At 42.0% G+C, this 16,545-nt stretch overlaps 1 protein-coding gene across 1 annotated transcript in view; it reads left to right on the top strand.

Annotated features, from left to right (window-relative positions):
- The first annotated feature begins 1,982 nt into the window (after window positions 1-1,982).
- Window positions 1,983-16,545, top strand: part of LOC119742752 (leucine-rich repeat serine/threonine-protein kinase 1-like) — a 33,452-nt gene continuing 18,889 nt past the window's right edge. The window contains exons 1-6 of the mRNA XM_038218922.1: window positions 1,983-2,031; window positions 3,345-3,490; window positions 3,797-4,026; window positions 7,140-7,285; window positions 7,409-7,575; window positions 15,520-15,894. Coding sequence (XP_038074850.1) covers window positions 1,983-2,031; window positions 3,345-3,490; window positions 3,797-4,026; window positions 7,140-7,285; window positions 7,409-7,575; window positions 15,520-15,894 — 1,113 coding nt within the window. The remainder of the gene's footprint in view (window positions 2,032-3,344; window positions 3,491-3,796; window positions 4,027-7,139; window positions 7,286-7,408; window positions 7,576-15,519; window positions 15,895-16,545) is intronic.

A 16,545-nucleotide genomic window follows, 5' to 3' on the forward strand; every position in this document is an offset into this window, starting at 1 on the left:
GTTGGTCTAACGTGTCTTGGATCTGAGGTTCATCACCTTGGTTGACTGTACTGACATTTTTGCTTTGTGTGAATTTCTGCCTACCCCTACTCCTACTTCGGGATTTTGGACGCGTACCATATGTTGGTTTGTCCTGTGTTTGCTTGCGAAATCTGCATACGCTCTGCCAATGGTTGGCTTTGCCGCAGGACCTGCACGTACTGCCGTGTGCGGGGCATTTTGCTTTCGCATGCTGCAGACCGCATTTGCCGCAGTTAGCTGCTTGTGGTCGCGGTGGTGCTCTTTTGCTTTTGTATCGCATTGCATCAACATTCAATTTTTCGCTTTGTTGTAGCTCTTGCATGTGTTGCAGGGTAGCTTCTTTGGTTCATGCCAAGTCCATCGCTTGGTCGAGAGTGTGTGAATCATCTTTTGCAAGCAATATCTCTTGGATTTTCTTAATCTTAGTGCCAATGACTAATTGCTCGATGAGTCGCTCTTCACACTCAGCAGTGCTGAATTATTTGCAACGCTTAGCTTGTATTTTGCATCTTGTCATATATTCATCCACCGATTCATTCTCGGTTTGCTTGAACTTTTGCAAATTGAAGCGATTCAGTCGGAAATTCGACTTTGGTTCAAAATGTTTCTCGAATTAAGTCATTATGACTTTCGGATCATTTTTACCCCTCAGCCGAGAGGCTCGAGGGGTATTGTCATCGCCTAGGGAGTCCGTCCGTATGTCCGGCCGTCCGTCCGTCCGTTCTGACCAGACCACCCTTGTGGGGTGATGTTCCTTTCAGAACACATCACCCCACTTTTTACACAATGGAAAAACATCACCCCAGAAGGGAATCTTTAGAAAAAGGGATAATGGGAACACAATGCTATCACCCCACAAGTCCGTCTGGATAGAACGGCCGTCCGTACGTCCGGGTAGCTTGGTTTCCGGATGATAACTTGAGTTAGAGATGTTGTTTGGGGTTGTAACTTCGGTAGGGGGTTGCCCTTGGGAGAAGGCAAGTTGGGATTGGTTTTGAGGTCAAAAGGTCAAAGGTCAAGGTCACCGTGGTGAGTTAAAGGTAAATGGTTTCCGGATGATAACTTGAGTTAGAAATGAGATTTTGGTGTCTAACTTTGGTAGAGGGTTACCCTTGGGAGTAGGCAAGTTGGGATTGGTTTTGGGGTCAAAAGGTCAAAGGTCAAGGTCAGCATGGTGAGTTAAAGGTAAATGGTTTCCGGATGATAACTTGAGTAAGAAATGAGATTTTGGTGTCTAACTTTTGTAGAGGGTTACCCTTGGGAGTAGGCAAGTTGGGATTGGTTTTGGGGTCAAAAGGTCAAAGGTCAAGGTCACCATGGTGAGTTAAAGGTAAATGGTTTCTGGATGATAACTTGAGTTAGAAATGAGATTTTGATGTCTAACTTTGGTAGGGGGTTGCCCTTGGGAGATGGCAAGTTGGGATTGGTTTTGGGGTCAAAAGGTCAAAGGTCAAGGTCAGCATCGTGAGTTAAAGGTAAATGGTTTCCGGATGATAACTTGAGTTAGAAATGAGATTTTGGTGTCTGACTTTGGTAGTGGGTTGCCCTTGGGAGTAGGCAAGTTGGGATTGGTTTGGGGGTCAAAAGGTCAAAGGTCAAGGTCACCTTGGTGAGTTAAATGTAAATGGTTTCCGGATGATGACTTGAGTAAGAAATGAGATTTCCATGTTTTTTTATCATCCGTTTAAGACCGGCCACGTGACGGTCCTCGACCAATAGGAATGCGTAAACTGTCTTAGGTTTTTATGAATGAAAGTTTATGAGTGCAATGGTATTAAAGAATAATTCATAAATACCTAAGACAGTTTACCCATTCCTATTGGTCGAGAGCCCGTCACGTGGCCGGTCTTAAACGGATGATGAAGACATGGCTAGCTGGTCTTAAACATTGATCTCCATCATAGATATAGAATAAAAACAGGTTTATAAGTTTGCAGAAAAATAAACTGATTATAATCGAAATGAAAAGCGGCACGCCAACTTGTGAGCGAACTTACGTGAGCGCAGCGCGTAAATACTCGGTGCGCATTTCTTGCTCCACGCGTGTTCAACTAGGTCACGTGCTGGAGGACAATTACATTTCGCTCCATTTTTACGTTAGTTTATTGCGCGTCCACGAGAGACAAGAATGGCGGAGATCCGCCTCGACTCCATCGGCGCGTGCGCGTAGATCGCGCAAGGCATGATGGGAAACAATATGGCGCAGCAAGATCTCGTACCCATGGGAACGAGGTTGGTCGGAGATTTATCGCACAGTGAATGGGCGCGTGTGAACGCGCTGCCGATCTAGTCTTTTTACTCTATATCTATGATTCTGAGGACTGCAATACCAATAATAACAATCATCCAGGTACTTTATTGACATTATATGTATATGTCAAAATGGCATTTTTCTACGTCGAAATGACACTTCTCTTGTTCATTTTCCAAAAGTGTCCTTTTGGCCCAGACAAATGTCTGTTTGAGCCTGACTAGCATGTGGTCATTATGACCGGTGTCACGGTCTCACTTCTCCGGCGTGCTAGATTCTCCGGGTGAATGCGGTGGATAATTGAGCACGTTACAGTGCACGTTACATGAGCACGATACATGCTGATGTGTCCGCTGTGCTTACTTTTCCTCGGGCTGTTCTGAAGTCTACAAGTCCATATGTAACACAGTGAGGGACACCCAAGAATGTGTTATGTAACACTTCCTGTGGGTCAAGCTATTGAGCTTATAAAGAGGAGTATGGTCATTGCATTCCATGGTCTTGCAAGCACACACATTTATGTACACACCCAGTCGTGTGTGTGTTCATGGAGGAATAATTAAGAACGAGCTCCTTGGTCTGTGCAAGGTCTGTGTTCCTTGCTCGTTCGTGGTTGTCTTTATTTTTGCAACCATGGTTATATTTAAAGTAAAAGTGTATCCTTCAAGTTTTTGGTTACATGTATTGGGAGTTGTGCGCGCCACGAACATTCTGGATTCGACTGGCACCTTGTAACGTACGTATACACACAAATATCCTAAGATCTCACGTGCACCAGTACAACCCCAAAGAACTCAGCACACAAATAAAGTTGGCGGAAATGTACACTACTGCGCAATTTGCTTTTGTTGTTGTTTTGAGGCGAAATTTTCCTCTGCGGAGAAGCCAGCACGCCGAAGAAATGAGACCGTGACACCGGGATTCCGAGTCAAATCGGACCTAGGACCCTGTTTTAGAGTGTGTGGGTGATAGGGAAGATAAAATATTAAGCACTGCTCAGGGGTAACGATAATTTTTTATGTAATATTAAGTCCAGTGATTCTTTTGGTAAAAGTGTATACTTTCCATACAGGCAAACACTATCATCTCGCTGCTTATCTTCTCGAGAGGAAAGTGACAATCGTAAACAAAGAGACTGCGTTTAGAACTGGCCAGAAGTTTCATGATCTTCTACAGCTGTGGTGTCAATTAGAAGCGCATGATATAGGACAAGAAGAGGTAAACTATTCATATAACGGAATTTTCGTCGGGTGATGTAAATCAATATTAGATTTGTTTGCCTTTCACCGACGTATAAACATCTACTTAGTGTGAATACCTCCCGAGTGAAAGTTAGGCAAGAATCAATTGGGTGGGACTCGTACCCAAGACTTCCTGCTTTCTAGTGCAGACGTCTTACCACTCGACCACCGAGCTTGCGGGATCGGTCAACTGATGGCAAAGATCATTTATCACAGATGTTCCGACAACATTAATTTTCAAACATCTGGACATTTGCTTTTTTTTTTATTTTCCTCTCATCAGAAGTATGTTGCCCAATGGAGCGCACGTCAATTGCATCGTTTTGACAGTACTTGGCTCACTAATCAAGAACTACGTACGCTGGTTCGAATCAACCTATCCCACAATGCACTGAAGACGATCCCAGCAGCGTTACTATGGGGAATGCCATGCTTGGAATCATTGGATCTATCCCATAATGCAATGAGGAATCTCCCTAGCCCAGATTCTTCAGAGGCGCTTCATGAATTGAGGTGAGAAAGCGATATCAGGAACTTTTAAAAAAGCGGGCTGAACATTACATGCAATAGTTCAGTCAGTCATAAAACTGAAAAACATATACAGGGTACCTCCAAAAACGTAACCTACAAAACAAAGGGATACTATGATGAATCTGTGCACTTATTTTCTTGATATAATTGTTTCTCTTGAGGAAATGGCTCGTATACTCAACAAGTGCTCCAACAAATCGTGTCTGCTCAATCCTATCCCGATGTGACTCCTCAAAGACAATTCAAACCTTTTCATTCCAGCCTTGGCTAACATTGACAATGTATCTTTTGCAACAGTTATTTTCCCAAATTCTTTGAAAGAGGCTATAGTGGCACCTATCATAAAAAGCAGACCATGGATCCTAATATTCTTAAGAATTATAGGCCCATATCTAATATCACGGTTGTCGCTAAGGTCGCTGAAATGGCAGCTTCTACACTGAAAAATTGCCTGGGTTAATTTTACCCAAGAAAGAATGAAAACTGGAACTACCCAAACTTGTTTGGTTTAGAATTTATGTTAAATTCAACCAAAAGTTGTAGTCATACAAGACCAAATTAAATTTGGTCTTAAATGACCACAAGTTTTGGTTGAATTTAGCAGATATTCTAACCCAAACAATTGGTTATAGAACAACTCAAGTTTGGGTAGTTCTAGTATTAACCCTTTCGTGGGTAAAATTAACCCAGGCAATTTTTCAGTGTAGTAGGTTATATGACCATCTTCATCATAACAGCTTGAATGAGCCATTTCAATCGGCCTATAAACCTTTTCATTCCACTGAGACGGCTACTGAAGGGTAAGGAATGACATTTCCTCTGCTATTGACAACAAGAACGCAGTCTTTCTTGTTATGTTAGATCTATCGGCTGCGTTCGATACCATCGATCATGCAATATTAGTCAGTCGGCTTTGTCATAACTTCCATATTTAGGGTCGTGCTCTGAATTGGTTTGCAAGCTACCTAAGAAACAGAAAAAACCGTGCCTCAAATTCAGGTGAATTTTCAAAGGAACATCAATTGGATTTTGGCCTCCCTCAGGGATCCATCATAGGGCCAAGAGGGTATACAGTGTACACTCATCCAGTTGGGGACATTCTACGCAAGAATCATGTCAACTTCCACATTTATGCGGACGACATCCAGATTTATGTCGGTTCAAGGGCGGATCCAGAACACAATTTTCGGGGGGGGGGGGCCAAAAAAAATTTGGTCCACCCAAAAAGTGGGTCAAAAAATTACGGCGTGGGTTCGGGGCCCGCTAAAGGGCCCCGAACATTTTTTGGATTCTAGTTGCTCTGTGGTGCGATCTGAGGCAATTTCTGACCACTTTAACCAATGTTTTTTGAGGAAAAGATGGTGGTCTACTCATTGCCTGCCTTTATTGCGATGTCACATAAAAAAAAAAAAAAATTGGTTTCGTTTTTTTTTTGGGGGGGGGGGGCATGGCCCCCTTTGGCCCCCCCCCTGGATCCGCCCTTGTGTCGGTTTCAATCCAAGAATTGATGGTGAATGCGAGTTGGCACTTAACAAACTCAGGACATGTGTACAACAAATAAAATCATGGATGTCGCAAAACAAGTTGCAACTAAACCAAGCAAAAACAGAGTTTTTGTTGCAGCTTCTTCGAGAACTATCGGTAGTCTTTCGGACGTCAAGCTAACTCTTGATGATGTCACCATCGCCCCGACACTGACACTGAAGGATCTCGGAGTCTTCTTTGATCCTGTTTTGAACATGTCTTGCCAAATCTCAACTGTTGTTAAATGTGTCAGCTTCCATCTACGCAATCTGTTTTATATATCAGGGTACTTGCAAGCTTGCTGTTCAAGCTCTTGTGTTTTCCCGGATCGACTATGGTAACGCCTTACTATTTGGAGCCACTGACAATGACCTAACTCGTCTTCAACGCCTGCAAAATAGAGCGGCAAGACTGATATTTTTGATAGGGCGTGATACTTCCAGTGCCCCCTTGAATTCGAAATCCTTGTCATCGTCTACAAATGCATTCATTAATTCACAAGCTCCAGAGCACCTTCAAAACCTGATTTCATTTTGCAAACCTAGATATGCCACTCGCTCTTCGCTAGACTCAACTCTTCTATCTGTGCCTAAAACCAGAACTCGTACCGGTGATAAAGCGTTTCAAGCCGCTGGACCAAGCCTTTGGAACTGTCTACCCATTAACATCAGGAGGGCCAAAACATTGGGCATTTTCAAAGGCCTTCTGAAAACACACATGTTTGTCTAATTTCTTGTATTGCTTTGTACTTCGTTTTGTTATTGATGTTCTGTATTTTGAGTTTCATTGTTAATTGTGTAATTTACTATATGTATTGGCTTGTACAGCGCTGGGTTCCTTGAAGGGCGCTTTATAAATGCCTAATTGCATTGTATTGTATTGTGTCATAAACTGGACATTGCATTCCTCTGGTCATGCATCGATGACTATTGTCTTGAAAATAGTATGTGAAAACCCTCTTTGGACAGTTTGGTGGAAATTATTATGAGCATATCCAGACATAAGACAAGTAGATCCAATACAACGGCGGATCTGCCGGGGGGGGGGGCGGGGTAAAAATGGTATTTATGAATGGTAATTAATTTTTGCTTGGCCGATATTAAACAAGTCCGCTTCAGACCGGCGTGGGGCCTGGTAGCCGATGATGTCTCCACCCTCGGCTCAGACCATTATCAGCGTCCATTCCCAACACCGGTCTTAAACGGACTTGTTTAAAATCGGCCAAGTACATATTTATTCCCTGAGTAAAAATCAGGAAGCAGTTTGCAGCAGTCCTATTAATTTTGCTTATTAAAAGTGTTACATATTATTTTAAGTTTTAATTTTAATTGGAGGCTAGAGTATTCACTATTCACGCTGCCAAATTTGCAGATTATGTTTGCATTCTACATTAAGTAGTTAATGTAATGCTGATATTAGTAATATCAGCATTACTACATTAGTCTGTATACGGGTATCCTTAACACCATAGAGCGAACCGACGACTGCCTTCACTCTCACCATACAGAGTTACATCCTTGGGGCAAACTGGTAATCGACCTAACGCAAAGTAATGAATATTTTGCTTATAGATTGACACATCTGAACGTTTCCCACAATAAAATGGGCAATCCTATCCCTGAGATTTTCATGCTGCATCTGCTTGAGAACCTGGATCTGTCTCACAATCGCATCACAAGTCACCACGGACGCTCCGTCTTCAAGCTGGTCAAACCAGGTAGGCCAAGATGGAAAATTATCTTTTCCCTATTCTTTTTTTTTTTTTTAGAAAATCTAAGCAATGTTACTATTATCTTGGAAATAAATCGGAATAAAAAAATCGGGGTTTTTTTGTCCTCAGGTGAGAGTGAAATTGTCTGGGATTGGAGCAACCTGACGGTATTAAATCTGTCTTATAATGAGATTATCCACATTCCTTCTGGTATCAGCACTGCCAAGAGTTTGGAGAAACTCAATGTTTCTAATAACAGACTGTCAGACCTTCCAGCTGCCTGGGATTGCCCATTGGTAAGTATCCGAACCTTTGCCATATTGTAGCCCTGACATTTATTTTGGGCCACCACCACCTCGTGCCCCCCAGGGGTAAAGAAAGGTGAGCTTCTTTTCCGTTAAAATGCATTCAATGCAGTAGCGTATCCAGTGGTTGGTATTTGTTTTCAATTTTTTTTAATATTAATTTTGTAATGTTTATAAAGAAAACAAAAAACAAGAACTTCACAAGGCGCACAGAAGCTACTAGCAGTAGTACCTGCATGGGCGTTCTCCTGTCGGCAAAATTGTGTGCCTGCCAGCAAATATGCCACAACAAATAGCGACTGCTATTGTCATTGTGGGACAGTGTTCAAAATGAATAGCGCCCCTCATAGGCAGATGGTGTTCAGCACCCCTTCCCCCCTGTGAAGGATGACATTTAAAATCTCCAGTATAGCTTAACAATAAATGACGAATGACGTTTAGTGCATCACATATCAATATCACGTAACACGTAGTTTTAATCACGGATCCTAGACACCAGGATAAACGACTGTTCTGAGCTCTAGTACAAAATGCACTCAGTGGACTTGCCTTAATTGGTTAGACGCGTGATAACGGGCATCAATACCCGTTGGCGCGTAATCGCGAATTTTCCAGATGTGCCATTGTGTTGGGTTTTTGCACGACATCTAAAACGGAAATATTCATAAAACTGAAAATAAAACTATTTCTTATTTAAGATATAATTGTTCCAAATCATTTAAAAAATAAATACTCCAGGATACAACAGATGGTATTGTGCAGTTTTTGTCGGCATAGATAAAGTATTTACCCGGGAAATAAACGTCAAATTTGAAGGAGAACACCGTTTATCCAAATTTCGTTTTTAATTAGGCTTTTATTAAAAAGTTTTAGAGAGATAGGATGCCGAACCGATGAAACATAAGCGACATTTCATTGTTCATCTAAAAGCTACAGATATTGTGCTCGGCATTACCATGGTTATGTAGTTATCACTTATCAGAATTCATTAATAAAGACCAAAAACGTAGACTCATGAAAATTCAAAAATATAATTCGCTGGCTTTACAGACTTCGAGGCCAGATTGGGCGAAGAGCCTAGCAAATCTGAAAGCCACCGCGCGCAGTGGTCTATGTTGAAAAGTATTCATGGTATTTGCCACCAGTACAGGCCGTTATCGCGCGTCTAACCAGGAGTTGGGCCGAGTAGTTAATCCCTGTGTGTAGGATACGTGTTTTAATCATGCAAGCACAAACAATCGCGGTTTAATCTACATAAAACAAAACAAACAATAACAAATACAAATCAAGAGTGATAAATGAACCAATATAGCGTGTATCCAGTCTGTTGTAATAAAATTAGCTAGTGCACGTATGAATTCAGAATGTACGTCCAAATTATTTCACAAAAATGTGTATTACATTTTCTTATGTCGCTTTTACACACATTTTCTCAAATACATCAACACAGAAAAGTGCTTCATCCCAGCCTAGCTTTCTGTGACATAGATCCTCTATGATCACCTTGGCTCTCAGAGTGATGGACTCATAAACCCATGTGGATCATAGATATAACTGTAAGCTAAATCTCGTCAATGGCTTGTCGCTGGGACTGATTTTATAGCCGAGACAGTCCAGTTTAACGTCCCACTGCATTCCGAGCGCTCTTTCGCTTGGCAATGCCTCGTAGTTCAGATCGAGCTCCTTTACATCAATGGGGATGGACGCAAGAACTTGTGGGCTGCTGCTTACCCAGTTTATCAACCTAAAACCGCCTCTAGCTCGAAGACTACAGTGTTCCTGTGCCAGCCGAATTCCTTTCTCTTCACTGGCGACAGATTTCAAACAGTCATCTACGTAAAAATTACGCATGACTGTGTCGACTGTGTCAGATTGAAAGTCTGATCGAATACCCTCAGCGGTACGTTGCAGAGCGAAGGTACAACAGTTTAGACTCCATATGTACCACCGAAGAGGTGTATACAGTCATTCTGAATATACCAGCTCGGCTGTCGAGGGCTGTCATCACCACCACATACATCTCAAGACATCTCGCTCTTCACTAAGGACGTTGCCCTGATGGAACATGGCTTGGACAAATGCCATAAGTGCCACTGCCCTTACAGGAAACCCATGGGGTCATCAAGAACATCCTGTAAGTTAAAATGTCACCATGGGAGATGTTATACTCATCATGGGAAACCCATGGGAACACCATGGAGATTGCATGGACAACATGGGAACACCATGGGGATTTTAAGGACACCATGGGACACCAGGGCGATTTTATGGACACCATGGGAAAACCATGGGGATTTTATGGACACCATGGGGATTTTATGTCACCATGGGAACACCATGGGGATTTACTGGACACCATGAGAACATCCATGGGGATTACATGGGTACACCATGTACGCCTCTTTAATTTAATTACTTATTCGCCTGTAAATTTGAATTCAATTAAAAATGTTTCCCTTGTGGTCATAGAGGTTATCAAGAATTCTATTTTTTATGCTGACCATGGGAAACTCGTGTGGATTTTCACCAATTGTACAAAATGGGATAAACACCATGGGACACCATGGGAACACCATGGGAAATTTTTGTGAGAATTGCCTCAATAACGAGTGTTGTAATTGCACATTTTTAAATTTTTCTGCTGATAATTGAAGTCAAATGAAGCATACAGTAATTTTTTTATGTGGAAAATGTGTCATTCAAAGAACTTTGGATAATATTGTTTCATTTGTTAATATGGATGGAAACATTTATGAGAAAATGAATTGGGTACACTGTGATAATATGGTACAACTTGGTAAGTCGTATGAAAGCACTCCTATCCACACCCATCGCAGCTCGATCCATGACGCGCTTTACATATTCGGTGAATAGCACAGAACACACAGGGTTAACATGTATAAAGAAAGTTGTTATTGAAACATACCATAGAGTTTGGAATCTTTTGAGAAATGATAGGAAATCATACATGGGGAAAAAACCATATAATATTTCCCATGGGAAAAATCCCATGCTACATGGTGTCCAATTCACCATGCAATTCCCATGTGGTCCCATGGGAAAATTTCCCATGGGAGATTTCTGTAAGGATCAGCTCTGTCGGCTCCACCGGCTCAGCTCCATAGACTCCCGTGTGGAGCAACCGCCCCGGTTCCGCCCCATAAACTCCCGTGCGAAGCAACTCCAATGGCTCCGCTCCATAGACTCCCATGCGGAGCGGCTCCACCGGCCCTGCTCCATAGTCTCCCGTGCGGAGCGACTGCGCGGGTTCCGCCCCAAAGTCTCCCGTGCGGAACAACTGCGCCAGCTTTGCTCCATTGACTCGTGCAGTGCGGAGCCGATCCACAGGGAAACATGCATCCGGTGTATGGATGTGTGCAGAACGGAGCTGATCCGAAAAGAAACGTGCGTCCGTCGTACGAATGTGTGTGTTACGGGGCTAGTGTTCCGATCGTGGGCCTTGGCACTTGTGTTGGTGTAGAAGACGTGGGGTGTCTCCGGACGAAGCCCGGCGCAACAGGCATCAACATCGTCCCCTGGCGTTTCTAAAGGAAGCCCCGCCCCTGCCGCGTCGACAGGCACAGCCCGACAACGTTCCGAGTGGAACGGAGCGTCTAGCTGCCACGCCGCCGTGTACAGTACGGGGCGGATCCCCATGGGACCTAGAATGTAGGCCTAGATGGCGCCCCGAAACCGTGAAAAATTCCAACTCCGAGTTATCCAAAGTGACGAACGTTTTGCTGATCGTCTCACTAGGTTGGCCTAGGCTCTGCGAGCCTGCATACCCGCTGCGTGGCGAGTCGGACGCCAGACTAACTCGACCCGGTGTATTCATGGCGAAAAACACTTGAAATTCTACCTGTTTTGCATCTGTCAGACATCCCATCGCTGCCACCAATGTAACGTCGACCGGATCGTGTGTTTTCACACGCCAGACGAAGGAAACCACAGGCACTTTTCTTCAGGGTTTCGGGGCTCTATGGCCATTTTATTCTTGCCACTTTCTTTCACGAGGCTGTCTCCTTTTACAACTCACAACAAAAGACTTATACAAACATGTCACACTGCTGAGTTGGCGCAGCCCGGCAACGGGTCCCTGGCGCAGCAGCAGGGGTCCCAACGCTACGGTTGCGCCGTGGGTCGGCGGCCCAGAACCGACGTTACAACATTTTCTCATGTCTCTTTTACACAAAGTTTCCCCAATAAGGGCCAAAAAAAGACATGTTTAGCGTCTTGGATCCCCGGGCCGCCCGTTTCTTTTTTGGAGGCCACCTCCTATTTTTTTATTGAAAAAAAAAACCGGGAAATGACATCATTTTTAAACAGTGACATCATTTTGGCCTCTTTGTCTGTTGCATCTAGCCCACATAAAGCTAGCATGTCATTTCCTGAGTGGCGGCCTTTAAAAAAAGAGCTTGCTGCAATCTTGAAAAATAGCCCGGCCGGTCGTTTTGTAAAATGGGTCGGGCAGCCATATTGGAAAAAAAGGGGCTCTAAATCATTAGAGCCCCTAAAAATAAAGAAATTAACCCCAAATAACTAAATGAGCTTGTTCTTTAAAAGTCTTACAATCATATTAAGAGATGTAGAATTAGAAAACTTACGACTTTTGGTTGTCCTAAAAGGAAGAAGTTTCCTGACTAAACATGTGACGCTGACATGAAACTTGACGTTATCTGAACGTTTTGACACAACTGATTTGCTGACGGTGGTATGCAACAGCGCCCTCTTTTGACAAAAAAATAATAATAATAATAGTAATCATATTTTATTCGGTAAATTGACATATATACACACAATTACAATAAATACACAAAATTTGATATTAAAACAAAAGGATATACAAACAATAAGAAACCAAGTCGCCAATAGGGCGTGCCTCTCCAACTCAAAACACTGTCGCCCTTTACGAAACAAAAGTTCACCAAAATAATATAATACAAAAACGAAGCATTCTGACCCCCCCCCCCGCTCCTATCCCCAACCCCCAACTTTGTACCTTTTCCGCATGGTTGCGCAAAGGCCTTTGTTTTTGTTTTTCGAGCGATTGTGAAGCTTAGCACACTTTAATTTTCAGAACATTCAGAACAAACAGCCAAGTTGTACACATACTGTATGGGGTTCGGAGGGAAATCTGGTGTTAAGAGGGCAAACAATACGAAATTGCGCAATACCCTGCTATAATAGTCAATGCTCCCGGTGGCGGGATAGAGGTAAGGTTGGTTTTGAACAACCAAAAACGTAACGCGCGTAAGAAAATCGCGTTTTCCACCTTGAAAAACGTTTCCAAATCACAAAAGCAGGTGTTATTTTAGGATTCAGAGAAGTTTACTTTAGGGTGCGAAAGGCATTTTGGAATATTAATCAAACACCGCAGACACTAACATGACCACATTTTATACAGAAATCCTAAACTTCACAACATCTGATATTCCGTGTTTTTAGTAGTTAATCAATCTTCCTGCATCCCCGGGCCCACTTTGGCACTTTGGAAAATTCGATCCAATTCCAACTTGGCATACTCTTAGACCACCATCTGAAGACGTGCGCCTAATGGTGAGGTCAAGATTATGTCATCGCTGGTCACGTGACACACCCGTAAATTTGCATTCTTTGCAGGCCAATATCTCCTGAATTACTGGTCCGATTGGGTTTAATATGATATTCAAATACCTTGATGTGTTACATGCGAAATTGAGGTGACGTTAGGATGACGTTATCATATGATTTGAATGGAGTTGTATATTTGGAAGTGTCATATCTCACGAACGCAACACGCTAATTCCAACTTCTGTTTGTATAGGTTTATAAGGGACTTCCACAAATAAGTGATAAATGTGCGACGTCATGATGACGTCATCAAAATGTCATATTTCAAAACACATCAAAACAAATGAAAGTTAGTCTGGTTCCCTAGACCTGACAATTATTCCCGACGCTCACGTCTAAATTGTAGGTCAGGCAGTCTCCGTGGCTAAAAATAAACATGACGACATTGACGGCCCTTTTTCAAAGCTCGGCTTCGTTTCCGATTTTGCTTTATTACTTATAGCTTTTAATTTTATGATCAAATTTGTAAATAAATCACTTGCTTCGTAAAATCATACAGTTATGATAATGCAGTTTGATATTTCTGTAAGATCTGGAGTCTTCAAAATTAGGCACTCAAATAGCACTGTTAGCAGGCGAAGCCGAATGAAAACCGAGTTTTGGAAAATCTCGGTAACGGTCGTCAAATTCAAAATAGTACATGACGAAGCAAAACGTTCGCCCATACGATCTGAGTATCCTTGATGCACAAAATCGTCGTTGAATTTCAAGTTTTCTAAATGAAAGCAATGAATATTAATTATCAACTTTTTTAAAAGTTTGTAATAAGCAATTAGAAGTTAATCAAACCTATATTATACTCGGAAATACTCGGGCGCTATCCGATTGTCGACGAAATTAACTCGGCAAACTATGGACATTTTCGGAGAAAGGAGGAATTCCGCCCGTTTTAGTCGCGTGACGTAAATTGTAATACAATGTATTACCGGAGGCTACCTGACCTAAGATTCATCAAGAATATTCAGAATCTTTTGGTCTGGAGAACCAGAATAAGTAAAAGTAGGATCGTCACGAAACTCGGCAGACAGTAAGATATTGTCATTGTTATGTAAAATCTGAGGTTATGTCATGATAACGTCACCGGTTGATTTTTCGAGAATTTTTGAACACTATTTCTGCTTCGGCAATTGGTCACTGTTTTTGATCGGGTCAACTAATAATTGTCACTAGGCCTAAGTGTCGTCGTGATTGACGTCTTCGTATTTTATGCGACGCCATTCAAGTTGAAGGTGAATTTCTCAAAGTCTTACATCTACAAAACTGTAAGCCGCATTGCCTCACAACTTTGTAGGTAAATAGTCAGGCACAAGTTAAACATGAGCAATGAAGTTACGTCATAATGACGTCATCAAGTAAATAGCTTTGAAATTGCTAGGAAAATAGAAATTTGAAAACATATTTTTCCAAATGAAACTTGAAAATAGCACGGGAATACATCTTTAAATGCACGCTGGCATTCCTAATTGCCTCTCAAATGGCCAGGGGCAGATCAAGCTTTTGCTCATATTGGTGGTGGTGGTGGTGGTGGTGTGTGTGGGTGTGAGTTTGTCTTACATACGCAGTGTGGACTTCCGAACAAAAGACGTCCACATAATGTAGGTAGCACCGACGTTGTGTGGACTTACCCCACGTCCACACAGTGTTTCCCCATTTCTGGAAAACAGGTTTAGAGGCATTTTTGGGTTAGGTTTATCTGTAGCAGAATGAAGAGAAACACTAAAGGGAATCATAGAAAAAAAAATTGGGTTGAAAGAGTTTTCACAGTTTGAGAAAAATGAGTTTTTTCACTGGTTTTTCTTAACTACACGAAAGCAATGGAAAGTCCACACTAGTCATGTGAAACAAGTATGAGTGACTACAAATTTGTATCCTTGTGGAGACACACACACAATAGGGAACAAAACATTGTAAAGGTCTCCACAAGGCAATTTCTATAGATGAATAGGTCTCCACAAGGTTTTCACGAAATAGATATATGGGTTTTACTCAAAAACTAGGAATTTCCAAGGTGGGTTGATCTGTCGCAAATGGAAGAGTTTTAGAAAAGGGATATTAAGTCCAAATTTCAGCCAAGGAAACTAATTCTGATTAAAATAAGAGCATTTTGAAACTTCACTTTCAAAATTGAAAACTTTACTACACGAGAACAAAGGAATGTCTCCACAAGGATACAAATTTGAGAATGGGTGTGTGTGTGTGTGTGTGTGTGTGTGGGGGGGGGGGGGGGTTAGCTCTTAATTTGGGTAGAAGGAATGGGTTGTTGTTGTTGTGTTTTTTTAGAATTACAATCATTCTAAAGAGGCCTTCAACCTGTTTATCTCACAGAAACGCTTGGATGCCTCCAACAATAAGATCAAGAAAGTCCCTGACATGCATGAGTACTGGAATCGTTCCCTCATGGACTTAAACCTCAGCTGTAACCACTTGACGGAGATTCCTTGGACTATCTGTCAGCTGACTCGGCTGAAAGGGCTGAATCTGTCTGGCAATCAGATCACTGAGCTTCCTCCTCCTGACTACTGGAAAATCTACAGCCTCAGAGAATTTTTACTGGCTGATAATTGTGTCGAGTTAACGGAACATACACAATTTTGGATTCCAGATGCTCTGAGGTGCGATCGCAGGCAATTTCTGACCACGATTACTATAACAATTGTATTTAGCAAAAGATCATCATTAAACATCATTTTCGAGTTTGGAGTCATTGAAACAGCTTTTCTTAGCTATTCTGTATGCTACAATTTATTCGGGACTAAAAAAGTGTTTGGGGGGGGGGACAAAAGATATGATTTCCCTCCATTTAAAAAAGTGTGTGTGCGTGTGATCTGATACACCGTGCCCTCTAGAGACGTGTGTACAATAGGGAACAAAAGATTGTATACATCTCCACAGGACAATTTCTTTAGAAATAGATATATGGATTTTACTCAAAAATAGGAATTTCCAAGGTGGGTTGATCTGTCGCAAATGGAAAAGTTTTAAAAAGGGATATTAAGTCCAAATTGTAGCCTAGGAAATTTATTCTGATTAAAATAATTAAAAGTATTTTGAAACTTCACTTTTAAACTCGAAAACTTTACTACACGAGAACAAAGAAATGTCTCCACAAGAATACAAATTTCAGTATGAGTGAGCTTGTCTTACATACGCAGTGTGGACTTCCGAACAAAAGACGTCCACATAATGTAGGTAGCAGCGACGAAGTGTGGACTTGCCCACGTCCACACAGTGTTTCCCCATTTCTGGAAAACAGGTTTAGAGGCATTTTTGGGTTAGGTTTATCCGTAGCAGAATGAAGAGAAACACTAAAGGGAATCATTGAAAAAAAATTGGGTTGTAAGAGTTTTCACA

The sequence above is a fragment of the Patiria miniata genome, unplaced genomic scaffold (assembly GCF_015706575.1).
Source record: "Patiria miniata isolate m_02_andy unplaced genomic scaffold, ASM1570657v1 HiC_scaffold_6, whole genome shotgun sequence".
Taxonomy (NCBI): Eukaryota; Metazoa; Echinodermata; class Asteroidea; order Valvatida; family Asterinidae; genus Patiria; species Patiria miniata.